The sequence below is a fragment of the Lonchura striata genome, chromosome 4 (genome assembly GCF_046129695.1).
Source record: "Lonchura striata isolate bLonStr1 chromosome 4, bLonStr1.mat, whole genome shotgun sequence".
Classification (NCBI taxonomy): domain Eukaryota; kingdom Metazoa; phylum Chordata; class Aves; order Passeriformes; family Estrildidae; genus Lonchura; species Lonchura striata.
The window spans coordinates 15,899,891-15,918,150 of record NC_134606.1 but is presented as its reverse complement, the minus strand read 5'-3'; the positions used below and the strand labels follow the sequence as shown (position 1 = coordinate 15,918,150).

Sequence of the window (18,260 nt, the reverse complement as noted above, 5' to 3'; positions counted from 1 at the left end):
CAGCTTATTTGAGCAATACCTTTATTTCAGTGTGTTTTAAGTGGGTAAGATGTTATTTTTGTTGTTGATATGCATCAGCAGCAATTGGCTTAACAGAGTCTTCAAAGAATTAAACTTTCATCAGAGCTGCTGTCTGTGACTGAATCCTTTGGCTTTAGGAAATTTGCTTTGTTTTCAATGTTTTTGTGTAGTAGGAACCTGAACATGAGCTCAATACTGTCCAAAGGGAGGATAACTTTGAAACATGTATTTATTTTAAGCATGTTCTTCAGTGATTAGTAGAGCTCACAAATCAGTGCATGTCTGTGATTTGCCAAATTTGAGCATAAGCTAAGCGGGGGGGAAGTTAGTTTCTGTCTCCTAATGGACTTCAGTGTTCATCAAAGATCTTCTAGACAAAAAAAAGAGGGTTAATTTCAGCAGTTTGTAGAATGGGACAATAAGGCTACTGGTCAAGTGGTTTTTAGACCCTTCTTGGTGCTAAGAATGAACCCATTTTCTGCAGTCAACACTGCTATAACTTTCTGAGTTCAGTGTTTACTTGAGAATAATTAAACACCTGCTGGCAAGTTGTGAAGTCATAAAAAGCAAGCAGCTGCTGTCCCTAGGTGTTGATTTTCATAGTACCCAGTCTTGGAGACTAGGAATTGTGTTTAGTGCTTGCCAAAAGAATTAATGTCCATAAAACTGCTGGAGATTTTGCATTTATACAATCTTATTTCTCAAAATTGAACCCGGGTGAGTAAATGGTTTTGTCTGCTTGTGGAATGGCTCACTATGATCAGTAGCTGAAGATGCAATGCTTCAAGGTACATAGTGAAGCCTCATGGAAATTAATTTGCCTTTTATATAGTGTATTCTACTTATTATGAGCTTGTACATGTATTCTTAAAATTATGCCAGGCTGAGGCTCTTCATATGAGTCAGAATAAATTTAATAATTTCATACTTTAGAAAAAAGGCATACTATTAGACATTTATTTTTATAGGCAATAAAATTTAATTGCTTATAATAATATCTTCTTAGAGAGTAATATTAATTTAATCTGAAAAATATTGAATTAGCAAAACAAAATTACATTTTTAAAAATGATTGATGCAGTTTATATCCTCTTATTCAACTAAGGCCTGTAACAGGTGTCAAGGAAGTGTTATATCTATTCTTCCAGATAAAAATAAGATACAGAGAAGAAAGTTCAGTTGACAGAGTTGAAGAGGGAATGTTGCACCTGATTTTCACATTTTACTCAAAAAGACAAATCTGCTTCTTTTTGTACAAACAAAACTAAAGCTAATCCCTCCCTTGCAATATTCATGTATCTGTTTAATTCCATCCTATAATTGCTACCTAAGTTTTACACAGGGGTGTATGAGAAGGAGCTGTACAGGATAGGGGAGGTGTTAAGTAGTTATTTTTTTCTGTTTCCTTCTTTTGTAGTGCCTGAAGACACTGTAGAATGTTTTTTTAAGTTAGCAAATTTGTACAAATAGGAAGAGCAAGCACACTAATGAATTTGTATGTGTATCATTGCAGGAAGTTTCTAGAAGTTGGACATTCAGTCTTTCTACAAGCAATTGCTAACATTGGCTATGAACAATTGCTACAAGCTCTTGGTCACTGTCTTGCAACTGATGCTCTCATTGATTTTTGAACTATTTCCAGAAACATTGCAATTTTATAATCCTAATTTTTTAAAATTATAATTTTATTTCATTTTTACTTCCTCACCATTATTTTCTTTATTGATGCTATCAGATATTGCTTCCTTTCATTCTCTTTCCACTAATTGCCCATTAGTTATCTTGTTATTTATATGGCCAATGTATATTTACAATTTTTCAGATTTTGTGGGTGACTCTTGCATACTAAATTATTTTTGAACATTAACACCACTCAAGACAAAACAGTCTGACTCTTCATGCTGTACAGTTTTACACCTTAAGGAAGTTTTCATAGAAGATTAGGATAATGTGAGCTGTATTGTCTCAGTAATATTAGAAAGAAGCAAACCAAATTGTTTATATGTTTTAAATTAAACAACAAAAGTAACATTAAATGATACTAGCATGTACTATTGTGTACACTGCTGTATTATCTAGGTTAATGTAGAATAAGAGTGTTCTTTTTCATGATGCATGTTTTGTGCCATCTATTGCATACTCTTGTATTTTTATTTTTTTTTTTTTATTTTTTTTTAAATTTTAGGAGCTCCAGGCACAGCTAGATGAATTTAAAAGAAAATCCGAGTGTGAACTGAAGCAACTAGAGAAAGAGAAAGAAATTCTAACTGGGAAACTTCAAAACTCTTCACTTGAGGTAAACTGGGCATAAATGTAATGCAGTAATAAAAAGTCTTTTCATTTTTCACCCCATCAGAGAGATTCTGGATTAGATTTTAATACTATTTGTTGTGTCTATCACTCAATAAAATATGTAAGGACTCCAGATAGAAATAACAGAAATAACTGCTTCTAAATATCTATGAAGATTTTGACAAGCCTATTTATTTCATCTATTACTCTTTGGAGATGTGCTAAGGTGAGGTGTTTGGCTGTATCAGGGTTGCAGAGCAACTCTGTTTTTTGCAGGACAAAGTGAGATTATAATCTTCCTTACAACTCCTGTTAATTTTCTGATTATTTTTTAAATCATAGAGATGTGTCTTCACTGATTCTAACCAGTTTTACTTCCCTCAAGTTCAATGGTTGTTTGCATGGCAATAACTCTGCAAAAGATGAAGACCTAGATCTTCTTCAGTTGACATTTGTAGCCTCTCAGTGGCCATAATAAATTCTTGCTGAGTGACAGAGGAAGGACAGATAGGCTCGTGAGGAGGCTGAGCAAAACACTGTCCTCCCTGTACTGCCTCCACTTTCCCACATGCCATTACTTCCCCTTGGTGTTGTGTTCCAGTAATCAGGGCATGGGTTGTGCTCGTTTATGGTAAGCCACACCTGTTTTTTCTCCCATCTGTGCTACACTAGCTGTACTAGTTATGAGTGCAGCATGGGTTTTTCTTTTTCATTTCTCCTCTAAAATATATTTATACATTCTGTTATCAAACAGTGTCATTCTGACATTCTATTTCCCAGTCTTACAAATACATAATTTAAGTGTAGTTTAATGTTCTGAAACTTCTGGCTATTTTTAAGTTTCATTATACATTTCTGCATGCCACTGTTTCCTACAGATTTTTCTCTGAGAGAATTTCAGGTCAATCCAACCTATGTTGGCCTATTCAGAGTGAAAGATTTATGACATGGAGATTTATTCCATAGGTTTTGCAGATGCAAAAAATAAGGTCATGGACAAACAAATTACTTTTCTTGAAATCACATGTTTTGAAATCACATACTGTTCAGGACAGTAAAATATGAAAGAAACCTATGTTTTCTAACTGCTCATCCACTCCCATCGCAAGATCATGGTAAATTAGCAAAGAGTGCTGGAAAATTATTGCCACTATAAACATAAATAATATTAAATAGTACATAGCATGCCATATATTATGTCCACAGAGCCATTGTAAATATGAACAGATACACTAAAATCATTTTATTGTATCTTAGAATCTGACTGCTCTGGAAAAGGAACAAATGCTCCATTTGAAGAGAAATTTTGCATTTTTCTTGGTTACTCCAAAAGTTACTTTCTGAACTAATTCTTGGCAATATTGCCAGGGTAGTGAAATCATTTCAATTTGCAATAGCTTCCTGCTATAGGTACATGAATATTCACAGCCAAGAAAGCACCATTTACTATATAATGTTACGTTTCACTGAGGGCGTGTTTCCCATCTGGGAGCCTTTGCAATGGCTCAGCCCAGAGTTTCCGCCTCGAAGGTTAGGCAGTGTGCTGTTACTAATCCACTCCTAACCTGGATACAATTTCAGATCTAAAAATAGCTTCATTGGCTGCTTAAAACCTGTTTTTGGTTGGACTGACATAGCTGGAACACTATGCAGAGTAGACAGAATAATGATAATTTCATCTCTCTGGGGCTGCACTTCAAAGTGGCAGTGCTTCTGTATTAATAAGATTTTTATGGATAAGGAAATCAGACTTGCATCTGTTTGGTCATTTGGAAGGAAAGATGGGAGATCCTGTGTGGGTTGAATGCTAATTCATTAGGGCCCTCCAGTTCCTTGGTTTTGAACTACAGGATCTCTTCTTCAGCATGTGTTAAAGGATCTTGGTGCCACAATATAAGAAAAACATGAAGTTATTAGAAAGTGTCCAAAGGATGGCTACAGGGGTGGTGAAGGATCTTGAGGGGAAGCTGTATGAAGGGCAGCTGAGGTCACTTGTTCTGTTCAGCCTGGAGAAGAGGAGACTGAGGAGAAGCCTCATTGCAGTCCAGAACATCCTTGTGAGGGAAAGAGAAGGGGCAGATGCTGATTTCTTCCCTTAGGTGACCAGTGACAAGACCCAGGGGAATGGCCTGAAGCTGTCAGGGGAGGTTTAGGTTGGATATTAGAGATAGGCTTTTGTCCTAGAGGGTGGTTGACCACTTCAATTCCAGTGAAGTGGTCACAGCACCAAGCCTGACAGAATTCAAGGAGTGTTTGGGCAATGCTCTCGGGCACATGTTGTGACTCCTGGGGATGAGGCTGTGCAGGGCCAGGAGCTGGACTTCTATGACCTCGGGGGGTCCCTTCCAGCTCAGAATATTCTAGGATTCTGTTCTTTTCTTGAATTAGAAGATACGTAAAGTGGAAGTGCAAAGATCAGCTTGTCATGATACATCTTTGTACAATGCTAGCACAGCAATGCCCGGAGTTTTTATGGATCTTGAAGATTCCACCAAATAGCAGCCAAAGAACACGATCAGAAATTCCTCTGGTCAGGAATTAACACAAGTTTAGGAATATTGTTTACTGTGAACTTAATTGAAGTAACTCTGAAATAAGCCTAAAAAAAAAAAGTAAAATACAATTTATTTTGTTTTTACTTATTATGCCATATTGCTGTTTATGTTATGTTAGGTAATGTTTGCATCTCTGAGATCACTTTATGCAATTCTGGTAGATTAAAGTGAATTAGTAATGGAATTAAAGTACAGTTTTTTAAGAACTTTTGTTTTGCAGCAGGAGGACATTATAAAACACAAAATCCCAGAGTGTTGCTGCTTTGTTAATAACGCAAACATCCAAATAGATTCTGGTCTGATGTGAGCTGGCATGGTTTCATTGGCTTGAATGCTGTTTTGCTAACTTCAGCAAATTGAAGTTCTAGCTATTTAGAAGTCAGGAAGTGCAAAAAAATACTTGGGCCCTGCATAACATTCCAGAGAAGGATTTTCACTGGTGGATTTGAAAACCTTTTTAATTGCAAGACAGGAGGAGGAAACCTAACAGGATGGAAATGCTTGTTTCTTAACACCTGTTAGAAGTACCAGGATTCATGAGAAAGAATTTCTTTGTATGCCTGTAGGGCATACATCTCTGTAGGGCTTTTCTCCTTAATCACTGAAAAATAATGGTTTTTAAACTACTTTTCCATCTGATTTCTTACTACATTGTGTTCCCAGCTTAGCCTGTTTCTATTTAGTATGATCTTTTGTTTCATGTTAGAAGTCCTTTGGGCCAATAATTTTCTGTGAAGAGTTGGGGAAGTTTATAATGTTGTGACCACAGATGAGGTTTATATAGGCCTCTATTCATCTTTCCTGCCGAGATGACTAATTTGCTTAAGAAGTATTCCAAATAAAGTTTCTCCTGTTTCAGATTTTTCTATTGTAAAATATACAGCCTATTTATCTGACACATGTTTTCAGTCCCTTTATTTTCAGGAAGACCATTAAAAAATGCATACTTGAGTGTAGTGATGCTAATACATATTGTGTCAGATGATAGGGGGGCTGTACAATATTAACTCTTTCACATCACAGGTTAGTTTTATAAGGAACTGCAGTACCTAAAAACTTCAGTGTTTCCTTTCTTTATATAGGAAAACTTTGGCTTGAGTTCAATAGGTATGAAGACAAAGTAGTTTCTTTTCCTGTAACCAGAACCCAAAGTGGCCCTTTGATTAAATCTTATGATTTACTACATATTTCTTTAAAAAGTAATTAAAAAAAATAATCTTTTGAAACAAAAGTATGGTTGGCAAGTGGCTCTAGCATCTGCCTCTTCTTGGAGAGTATCCAGGCCACAGACAGATCCCATTACACAGATATATTAAAGACAATTAATGTTTTTCATTACAAATAGTATTTGGCAATTATTCTTCATTAGCTTGATCAGGAAAATTGGTTTCATTGGATAACACAATAGAAGAAGCCAAGAAACAACCGGATGAACAGTGAACTTAAACTCAGTCTGAGGCAGGTGAAGCTAGGTGCTGTTTCAAAGTAAATATATCAGTTTTGCTGGATAGCTTCAGCAGAGCCTTAGGCCTGCCTTCTGGTTTGTGCCATACTATGGATTGCACACATTAGATGGAGATGATTTGAAATTTTTAAAAAGTACTTGATGAGTAACAGACAGTATATGCAAAAAGGTTGTCATTCTTCACTAAAAAAGGGCTCCTTGCACAAAACAAGCATATTGCTATTTTTCATAGAACAACAAAAGCTCATAAAATGTATTCAACTTTACATAATTCATTTCCATTGTAAATGCAGCCATTAATCCTATCTTGCTGACTTACTTTTCTGGAAGGTGGCTCAGCTGAAGCAAATATTAGAACAACAAGCAAATAATTTCAAGGAGTCACTGAAGAAACATAATCTACAGTCCAACAAAGAAAAAGAGAAGCTTTTGCAGGATCTTCAAAACACCATTAAAGAAAACCAAAATGTTAAACTGCATTTGGAGGCATCGCATCAAAAAGTCTTAAAAATGTTGGAGAAAAGCAAGAATCAGGAGCTCAAGGTCAGTTTACTGCGTACCAATGTTAAAAAAATACGTATATTTGTGGGGTAAACCATCTAAGTGAGAGTCTATTATCAAAACTCATTACCTCAACTTAGTTTAATGGTGGTTTGCTATTGTTGCACATCATGAATTATTCTGTGATTCTGAAACCTTCTCATCATCAGGCTAGGAGGGGTGGGTTGATTGGTAGTTTGTGGGATTTTTGTTTTGGTTTTTAATATTTTTAGTATTTTAACTTAGAACCACAGTGTGAATATAATAGACCCTACAGTTAGGCTGCAATGAATACAAGCTCCTTTATCTGTGCACTTGCTTCAGAAATACAAGGCAATTCCTGAGTGTATTAATAACAGGACTCAGTTTTATTATTTTTCATACATTATTAATTTATACATAAATACTTAAGTATAATAGACACATATTGTGATGTGTATTACCTTATATACCTTCAAAAAATCAATTCAGTAAGTGGATAGCCAAAGCGTTTAAAAGTTCAAGTGAATTGATTTCCATGACAAAATGTTAATGCAATATACTGAAGTTCTAAAGACTGTTGCTGTCCAAGAAAAAATCAACTTGAAAAATGTACATGTGACATGTCGTTTAGATGTCCCTGTTGGTTCCCACAGCTTAGAGGACTTTATGAAACATAGGTAATAAAACCACCCTAAGTAGAATTTAATATCTTGTTTATATATTCCAAATAAAATTCCAGTTTTGACAAAACCAATCTGAAGGCTTGTTTTTGGCAAGTGAATTGGTAAGAATAAAACTGAGGACAGGAGTTTGCTTTCAGAACCACTACAGAGCAACTGCTCCATCATTTAGAGTGTACCAGCAGTACTTCTAATGACAGTGGAAGCGTGACCCAAGAGTGGTACAAGGAAAGATAGATGCTTTTGTCTGACACACTGTGATAAGTAATGACAAGCAGGTCAGATCTGGGGGCCTTTGTATGTTGAATAATAAAACTTGCTTTCTAATGTCTAATAGTGCAAAGATATCGGTGTTATTATTTCATCATGCTCAACAAATCTAAAACATGATGCACTGATAATTTATCTTGTACCTATTAAGTGTTAATTTTTAACTTCAGCTCATTTTTATGCTTGCATTGATAAAATGCCTTGTAAAGTGATGGTGAAAATTAAAGTTCTACAATTAAAGGCCAGATTCACCCTAGCATTACAAGTAAAATGACATGCTGATAAATAAACTCCAACTACTTTGTTTTGGGGGGGATTTTTGCTTACAGGAGGCAGAAGAACGTTTGAGAAAGGAATTTAATGAGACTTTCAAGATCCAACATCAGTCTCATAGGCTGGAAATACAAACCTTGGAAGAGAAAGCAAAGAAAGAATTACATGATGAACTTGAGCAGATACAAAAGCAGCAAACCCTGTTGTTAGGTATAGTGTCTCATGTCATGCACAGTTCCTACTGCTTGATTATATATATGCTGAGAACCACTGACTTTCGTCCCATTCATTTTCTTTCCCATCTTCTGGGTACTCAGGTCTTTGTTAATCTCATTTTCATACCCTGCAATTTCAACAATATAGTCTCAATATTCTTTGTTAACCAAGCTCTGAATTTTCAGCAGCAAAATGTTGCTGAGAGAGTAGTATGGTGTACAACATTCAACTGTGCATTATCAAGCATATTAGATTGGAAAATTATAATTAGTTTATATGACTTTTCTTTTTCTATGTTGAGGTGAATTTTTATACGTGCTTCAAGTCTGTTCTGTTGAGTTCAGCAGTAGAGATCAGTTGTTCCTTATGTACTGTTTAGTCAGTTTCAAAAGTGTCCAAAACTGTTTAGAACTAAACAGAATACTGCACTGGCAAGGTGTTTGGTATATCCAGGTTTAATCTCAGCTTATTAAAGCTCATCTCTAAAATGCTTTTTTAATTAAATAAAGAATAATTTGAAAGTATTTTTTATACAAACTGAATTTTATTCTTACAGTTTTTTCTACCAATAATTAAAATTTGTTAGAAAGATTTCTTGCTCTCTATAGTTTATACTTTCAATAGATAGATCAATTTTTCTTGAAGAATATAAAGGGAGACAACAGAGATAAAAATGTTTTTCTTCTCATACTTGAAAAACTTGTACCTAATATACACAAAAGTTGCATTATATAACAGATGAGCTTGCATAAGCAGTGCGCTTCTCTAACACAACCAGAGCTTTCCTCAATCTGCTTTATGGCCCTCTGTAGAGCACCAGTTGAATTAACAGGGAAGCTGAGTGGTGCTCCAGTAAAGGTCAAGATTAGAAGAAACAATGGTGATGACGTAGTCTGCAATTGCCTTTCTGACTCGGGTGTGGGCTCCTTGCTTTTGTAGCTCCATATCACCTTACTACTGCTCAGCTGGGGGACCCCTCTGGTAATAGGAGGCCATTATGCTTAATGGGGAAGGAGTTGAGGAGCAAAGCAAAATGTAATGAATTAATGTTTTCATCTACATTCCCTGTATCTGCCTTCCCCATCCAGCTGGCCTCTGACTGCCTAAATGACTGTCTGATTGTTACTAGGATCTCTAAGGATGGAACTCTCCGAGCAACAGACATCATGCACAAACCTAAAGAAACAAATAGAAGAACTTAAAATGGAGCTGAGGAGTGTGAGGACACTGAAGAAGCAACAGGCAAGGGACCAGTTTGTACTTCATTGCCATGTTGTGTTTAGCAAAAACAATAGTATCAAATTTTTTTCTCCACTGAAAATAAAAGTATACAGTCTCTTCCAGAAATTGAATGGGTTTTCTGCCTTTATGTCTCACTTTAAATATTTATAATTTTTTTTCCCTGTGGGCAGGCTTTTTCTTTCCAATTAAAGATCAGAATCTACAAAAGAAGCAAATGAATGAATGTTACACTAAAATAAATTCTGTGGAGACTGTAGAATATATTCAGGAAATTTTGATCCCTGATTTTGTCTTGCACATACGTAGCATGGCACATATAATTGACCCCACATCAAATCACAAAAATGCAATGCATACAATTCCAGGAGGATGTTAATGTTAAGAGTCTGTGAATAACTAAATTTGGCCTTTTTCTTAGGAAGGAAGTAGCCAAAGCCAGATCATATCTCTTCACAATGAACTGGAAAAATGTCAGAGTGAAATTTCTGAACTCAAGAGGGAGAATTTACTTTTGAAGGATGCAATGGAGCTGCTCAGTGCTGAGTTGGAGTCACAGAAGCAAGAAGCTGGACAGCTTCAGGACAGAGAAAAACAGCATAGAAGGTTTGCCTTGAATTCACACTTGAGAGTGCTATCTAGAGATTCAATAATAATGCCAGAGTGAGTGGTGTTCTAAGTATGATGCATGTCAGAATCTTTTCTTTCTAAAGTACTAATTTTAGAAACTAAGGATTTTGCAAAAGCAGTAGATAATTTCACATTCTTCTCCAGCCATAATACATGCATTTAAACTAATTGTTCATTAAATGGCACAGAAAAATATGTCTAGTGTATCCCCACAGGAATGACCTAAGAAAGTGTGCATAATTTCAGCCTTTCAAAGGCACTGGAGGACATAAATCCCAAACTCATCAAAGAGCTATTAAAAAATATACAAATCTCTGAGAATAAATATCAGATTTTTATACATACTCTCTGTAGCTGAAACCAATGCACTGTTAATTCCAAAGGGGACACTTGAGAATGCTATATATACCCTGTGAGAGTTTGCTTTGGCTGTAGCAGCCAGCTTTGCACAGGGGAAGTAAGGGCAGTGCCAATGGATCCTGACAGTGCCTCTGGGCTGATGGTGAGCCTGGCACTGTGGGAGGCTGTCAGGGCACAGGAAGGGCAAGGTGATTTGAGTCTTGGCCATCTTGTAGAAGGTAAACCATGTCTTAGTGTAGCCAGAGGGTCATGTTGCACATGTTGTGCAAATGAGTCTTCCCATTTCTGTTCAGAAAAAGTGTAGGATCTCAGGATCAATTAGGTTGGAAAAGACCTCTGAGATCATGGAGTCCAACCTGTGACCAAACACCTCTATGTCAACTAGACCATAGTACTGGCTACCACATCCATTCTTTCCTTAAACACATCTGGGCAGCCCATTCCAATGTCTAATCACCCTTCCTTTGAAGAAATTCTTCCTAATATCCAACCTAAACCTCCCCTGGCATGGCTTACAAAGTAGACAAGATGGGTTTCACTGCCCACTGCATTTGTATGGCTGTTGAATCCTGAAATTTCTGGATGAATGTACTTAACATATGCTCTTTGCAGAGAGACTGAGGGATCTGGTGTCTGGGTACCTTTCAATTCATTTTTTGCAGTGGTGTAGAATGTATGCCCCTAACTGCACAAGCTGTATATAGAAAAGGATTTCTGAAGAGTGTGTCCTTAAATCTTTAAAATTATGGCCTAGAGTCCAGAGATTAATTATGGCCCATATAGTCCAGAGAAAAGCACTCAATGGATAGAATGTCTCTCTGCAGACTGTCAGAGTGGCCAGAGTAATTCCATTCCTGTCTACCAGTCAGTAGATATTTAAAGAATGAGGAACTTTTTTTTTTTTTTTTTTTTTTTTGCCATTGCACTCTTTGGAGAGTTACTTCAAAGTGAATTTTATTTCAAGCTTTTGAAGCAAGATCAACAGAGAGAATTGCAAACCAGAGAGTTTCACTAATGCCCTGAAGCTACCTTGAAGGAATTTAGAGCCTCTGTTCATGAAGAGAAGAATTATTCACATGTCAGCGCTAAGGTCTAAAAGGCCTCAAATGCTAAGGCTGCTGGGCTGGAGGGATTTTCTTACAGGGAATGAATGGTGTAGCTCTACTGCAGTAAGCATTTGGGAAGGAATCATTAATGGAAATTATATAAGGAGAAGTCCTTCAAATAACTGGAGATAGAACTAAAGCATTGGAGTGGACCTGGGCCTCTGATACAGGCTGCTCTGAAATTAACCCATGGAAGACTTGAAAAACTAACTTGCAGCTCTTGTTTTGTTCTGGCCAGACTAATAATTTGTGTAAGGGAATAGTTAAATTGGTGCATATAAGTAATTGCTATTTTTACTTTTAAAAACAGTGCCCCCGTCTTATGCCAGTTTCTTTTCTGATTTGAAAGCTCATAGTGGCTTGTTGCTTGCATGTGACAAATTTTTATAACAAATTACTTAAAATTACTAGTCCTACTTTTGCCAAGTAAGTGAAACCCATAATCTGCTTGAAGTAATAATTCCTTTCCATTCTCTTGAATTGTGTGAATTCCACCTCCAGTACAGAAAGCTTTTACAAGGATGAGGATAAGTGCAAATAAAGGTGTTTTTATGGGAAGAAAGAACAAGTCCCCAAATGGCTCTTCTGAAGGAGAATATTCTACTCCTGAATATTCATTTCAAGGAATCCGTCTCTCTTTTTTACCCTTATTCTTCCGCTGCTTATTTTATGCTAAGTGCCAAATGAGTCACTTCCATGACTGTGCTGTAATTTCAAGGGGAGAAACCTTTCATGGACCTTTTGAAACAGAAACAAGTGAATACATTAAAAATAAGATAGGGGGAAATGAAAGATAAGCCTAATGTCTTTTGTGAAAATTACAATTGTTAATATGTTGAGTTAAGCATGACTATTTTAATTAGTAAACCATAGAACATAGGCTCTCAATTGAGTTGAAGAAAAAGTTTCTCCAAGCAATAGCAAACAAAAATAAAACTATGATTCTTCAATAGATGCCTATTGCTTTTGAGATTGGTAATAGAATGCAGTATTATGGTTAGACTAAAGAAAATATTAGGCATTTTTTAGTTTTCAATTTATGGTGTTAATAATGTAGCAGTATCTTCCAAAATATATTGTGTGAAAAAGATTAATTTTGTAGTTAAAAGCATTGTTAAAGCATTTCTTCACTTTTTTTTTTTTTGTTAGTTTTAGGATGATGATAGGCAGTATGTAGTGAAATATATCATGAAAGCCTCATATTAATATGCCAGATATTTCAACATAATTTTACTTAATACAAATATGTTCCTATGGTACTTTGTTGTCATGTTTTACATTAAGATTGATGTACAAACAAACCCTAGACAGAATATTAATAGCACTGTTATATGGAAGAGACCTTGAATTTCCTGAAGGGTGAAGGTCAAGTACTTTACAAAATAATTTTTCTCTTCCTCAGTGTTTAAATATTTCTTCTCAGACTGCAACCAAAATGTCAGTCCAATCTATAGGCAGAAGCCAGATCTTTGCCCAGTTAACTACCTTTGCAGTCAATAAAACTGAAATCTGCATGCTTTGATCAATGATAATAAACTAATATTGAAACCTGAGAATTCAGACATATTTTAATACCAATGAAAGGCTACTGGTAGAAGACCTCAATATCAAGCATAGAAAAGAACTGGACATACTGAAACAAGATCACCGGAAGGAAATTGAAAACATAGTATCTGATTTCAGCAGCACTCAGGCACATCTCCAAGCAAAGATTTTCTCCTTAGAAACTGCGTAAGTAATTTAACAATAAACTCTGGCTCACACTGGCAATGAGTTCTGGTTTTATTTATTATTCTTAGTATGTACAGCTTTTTTATCAATCATAAGTGAAATATTATAAGGATCAAAATAAAGGTTTATAGGTATTGTCTTTGCAAACCAAAAAGACCCAGACACATTGTGATAAATTCTGGATATTGTAATAAATATTCTGGATAATCTAAAGCACTATACATGAAGTTTTACAATGCTAAATTAAAACTTGCATGTAGGATCTAGAAATTCTATAAAGTGTGAAATCATCTGTTTTACAGATGACACCAGAGGCCTTGCTCCATGATCTTGTACTTAATTTTGTTCAACAGAGCAGCATCATTGAGTAAAAGCTTGTTAACCTCATTCTCACTCCCATAAAAATTTCCAAGGAAAATTATGCTCATGTAAATAAATGCAGTTTGCAGCCCCCCGTGGATTTAAGAAGTTCAGTGGTGCTTCAGATTGAACAGCAGAGACCCATCAGAAATAATCCCTTATGTATATCCCTCCTCCTTTTCTCTTATCCCAATTGTTCAGAAGCAGCAGAAGTCCAGAAGAGAAACTTGGCATGTAAGCAGGCCTCTAATCTTTAAACCTTTCAGATGTGAAGATTTATCTTTTTATTTTAAATCAGAGACAACTCAAAGATAATAAGAGACAGGGGCGGTCCTCTCAAAAATGTTTACTCACACATTAAAAAAGGGAAATTTAAGGACTTTAAAAAGCTGAACTCAGACTACAGGTTTTGACTTAGCAGGGTTACTAAAGCAGCATGTACATCCAAGCCTGTCTTCATGACAGTTACAGGTATTGAGTGATTCTGAGGATTCCAAAGTTACTGGGTCAGAAAAGAGAACAAATATATGAATATACGTATGTATAGATACTCTGACACTGATTTCTTTCTTTAGGAAATTAGACTAGCAATATGATGTGCAAGCTTGTAATTATTTCACACAAGGGGATGGATTTTACACTGGAAAGGTGTTGTGGATTAACCCTGGAAATTTATTTTGGAACTCCAGAAGATTCTATACTTCTACATAAACCATGTACAGGTGCCCATTTTATAAAAATCCTGTTTTATTGGAAAGGCCTGGCTATGTCCTTGTATTTTAGGCTTGGAACATAGAGCAGAGTACATCCAAGGTTTCTCTTGAAAAATAATCTGAGGAAGTTTTTTTTCTGGTCTGCATTTTCTTTGGTACAGACTTAAAGAATTAGAAGAAAAGTCAAGAAAGTGGGAGTCCAGGCCTGAAGATACACACCTTATAAACTGTCTGCAAGACAAATTAAGTGAGAGAGAAGAGATTATCAAGCAGCTGGTGGTAAGACTGCTTTTTATATGGACATATGTATTTTGGAATCTATTGCAAGGCTCTATTCAGTGTTTCACACATTGCTTCATTCTGGTTGTTTCTGTTCAGAAATACTTTGACAAATGTATCTTTCCATATCAGTTTCCGATAAATACCTGTTTCCATACACACAACTTTGTTTCCCTTCAGGAAGGAAGAAAATGCCAGCATTCACTTTCAGCCAACACTGAATCTTACAGGAATCGGTCATTTTCTTTCAACCCTAATACAGCATGCCTGACTCCCTCCATGAAGGTAAGATGAGTAATGCAATTAAAATCACAAATTGTGATAGTTTTGTTACTATTTGAATCGTATCAGGACAATAAAAATGCTATCCATTTTTTATGTTATGTTATTCAGAAGAATTCTTTCTAGTGCTAACCTACAGTCAGTTGTTGAGCATAGGAGAAATTCATTAGAAGTATATATGCAACGTAGATAACAGGTGTTTAAGCCAATATAAAACACTAGAACTCTGACATCAGTCTTCTGTTGGGATAAGCATGGTCATTGCTTGCAGATTTGGGAGTTTCTAATCAGGATATTGAATGCATTGAGGAAAATTATGAATCTGTTTTAGTTGCCTGGTATCTGCCTTTTGTCACTCCAGCCCCTCTGCATGATATTTCTACAAATAACCATAGAAAGAAGGGAGGTCAAGTTGGTGGAAAGCTCCTTGATGTGTCTAACATCTCAGGGTCAAATACACGTTGTTTTAATTGGATGACAAAATACATGGATATAGCATACCCTGAAAATTTAATTTAAATGCTTATAGAAAAAGATAGAAATCTTCCTATTTGGGTGTTCCTTATAAAGTATTTGGGAATGAGGTATTGTTAAGGTTTCATAGAATAAATTGTAAAAATATATGTATGTAATGAAGTTTTCTGTTGCAATAAAAAGCAGAAGAAAAAGGTTGAGATGCCCAGTCGTGTTGTCAGTGTTCCGAATTTAGCTTCCTACGCAAAGAGCTTTTTGAGCGGTGACTTGAGATCAAAAAGAAGTGCTCCTCAAATAACAAAATCTGCAAGCTTAGACCGGAGTTCTGGCTGCCTCCGGGTGGGCTCTCCATCAACACAGTCCTCAGACAGCGGTGCTGCCACAAGGTATTTGTCCATTTTGTATGATGATAAATGAATTCATATTTAGAATCTTGTAGGCAATTCAAATACATTTGACATGTAGAAATACACAACAATGTGTACACAGGGTTCCTACTGTGCAGTGAACTCGGTGTGTTTGGTTTTCTGTAGACAGATCCAGAACTTTACTGCAAAAGTGGGCTACAATTCCTGCCCAGCAGACCTTATTAAAAAAAAAGGAAAAAGAGCTGCAAGTATTTAACTAAGAATTAACTAGTTAATTGTGAACATGGCATCTTTCCGTGGTTCTGTTAAAGATGTGTGTCTCGTGTGTCTTCCTTATTTTTATTGCTTCATCATGCACTTGGTAGATATGGATGCCATATTTTTATTTTAAGAGGTATTTGAATGAATCTAACCTGATCATTTGGCAAAATTTAGAGATTTGAAAACTGATTAGCATATACCTAACTTCTTTGGGTTCTTCTCTCTGAGGAGTTTCAGTTTGTCAAATTTTTGAATTATGTAAACTATGTTCAGTGTTATAACATTGTTAAACTCTCATAAACTCTCTCTTCAAGAAATAGTTAAAAATGTATGTAGCTAATATACAGTTAAAAAAGTCCAAAACTTACCACTGTATTTCAGGGCAAAATCTAGCCTTCTCAGCTATCTCCTGGTGGAGATTTAGTTATCCTGTAAATTATGTGCAAGAGAATTCTTTCCTTGGGGGCAGATGGTGCTGACTGCTGACAAAAAATCTGGAACACAGGCTTAGATCCTGTTTGGCAATTCACACTTCTTTAAGATAAAAACGTGCTGTGTCATGCCAGATGACTGCCAAGGCAAATGGGATTTCTGTTTTAAAGGGAAACAAATGTACAGGGAGTCTGAGGGTAGCTTGGCTTCTACTCAATTCTTTTAAATCAATCAATCATAAGTCCTTTTTGCTATCATATGTTAAAATAATCCTGAAAATCAGGACAGAAACTATGTAATAGGATTGATTATGAATGCCAGGTAGTGTTCAGATAAATCTTCCCGTTTCAAATAGAACTTTTACCCAACATTTTTAATGCATAAATTGTATTTTATATTTTTAAGAGTGAATTGCAGCAGCCATTCTCTGATTTGCAAAACTTCATATCCTTGAAGCATCCTTTGTTTAATTTCTTGGGGGTGTCAAGAACTATGTTCAAATGTTTCTCCATAGCTGTTAAGCTCTGCTTCATGCTTTTCTTCATGTTACAATCAGTGCTGCTAGTCCAGTTACCTGCCTGGCACAGATCCCACCAAAACTGTAGCTGGCACCTTTTGGCCTCATCCTCTCATGTGAGCACAGAGCCATTCATGGTATGATGAGTTTTTCTGGGAAAAGGATTACATGTTGATAAGACTGTAAGTAAGTAGGTTGGTGATGCTAATGCTTATTTGTTTGCACAGGACACATGGCACTGAACCACCACAAACCAAAGATGACCAAAAACAAGACCCTCAGCATCAAGAATGGTTTACTAAGTATTTTTCATTTTAAAGCAAACTATTTCCGTACTTCTTAGAATTACTATAAAAGTCATTCCTGTTTTCTTTATAGGAATGATAATCCAATAGATGATTTAAGGGAAGAAAAAAAAAGTAATTTCTAAGTTAGGAAATACCTGCACTCTCTTAGATCTAGTAACTATGGAGTTACAGGCATGAATTTCAGGAAAATGCATTTTTTTTAACAATTTCTGTAAAAAATTAAGGAAAAGTTTGGACACAGTTATGTGAAAAGACTTTTTATGAAGAGACTCCATCAGTCCACAGTTTCATTAAATATGTAATTTGGACTCTGATATGTTCTGTTTTGTTCTGTCAATTTGGCAGCAGCTGAAAAAATATCTTCCTTCTGCACATTTATATGCTTGCTTCATCAGCTATTTAAAGTAAGTTCTGCATATAATAATGTAATTTTAAAGGTTTTTAATGCTTTTTGTTAAATTAATTTTAAGCTGCACAGCATGTAGTATACCTTAAAAACTAACATGTTTATAGCAGGCCGGTTTAGAAATAATTTCTGGTTTGCTTCCTAAACTGTTTTGTATAGTCAGCTATTTGCTATGTAATATTCCCACTGAATTTCAATATATGTATCAGCCTGTTAAATTAGGATGATATGTAACTATGAACATTAAAGTTTGTAAATTATCCAATTCCTGTGCATTTCAAAAGAGTTTTATGTTAATGCTGAATTAAGTCAGACTTGTACACAGAGTTCCAGTGATGGCAGCTGCACCCTTGTACCTTTTAACTCCATACTAATTTTATGCCCACATAAAAGCAAAGTGGAGGAATGACTACATATATCAGATCATGCTAATTCATTGCTGGCAGGAAAGAACCAATGAATAAGTTGGCTCTTGAGTAAGTAACCCATTAAGTATAAAA

The 18,260-nt window shown here is 35.7% G+C and overlaps 1 protein-coding gene across 2 annotated transcripts in view; it reads left to right on the top strand.

Moving 5' to 3' along the window:
- FAM184B (family with sequence similarity 184 member B) overlaps window positions 1-18,025 on the top strand; it is a 37,509-nt gene extending 19,484 nt beyond the window's left edge. The window contains exons 3-12 of one of the 2 annotated variants that reach the window (XM_031504572.2): window positions 2,207-2,317; window positions 6,664-6,876; window positions 8,135-8,288; window positions 9,424-9,536; window positions 9,955-10,139; window positions 13,214-13,360; window positions 14,595-14,712; window positions 14,893-14,997; window positions 15,652-15,854; window positions 17,274-18,025. In XM_031504572.2, coding sequence (XP_031360432.2) covers window positions 2,207-2,317; window positions 6,664-6,876; window positions 8,135-8,288; window positions 9,424-9,536; window positions 9,955-10,139; window positions 13,214-13,360; window positions 14,595-14,712; window positions 14,893-14,997; window positions 15,652-15,854; window positions 17,274-17,364 — 1,440 coding nt within the window. In that variant the 3' untranslated portion in view covers window positions 17,365-18,025. Of the gene's footprint in view, window positions 1-2,206; window positions 2,318-6,663; window positions 6,877-8,134; window positions 8,289-9,423; window positions 9,537-9,954; window positions 10,140-13,213; window positions 13,361-14,594; window positions 14,713-14,892 lie in introns of both variants that reach the window. The other variant, XM_077782778.1, reaches the window with a different exon arrangement.
- The last annotated feature ends 235 nt before the right edge of the window (window positions 18,026-18,260 follow it).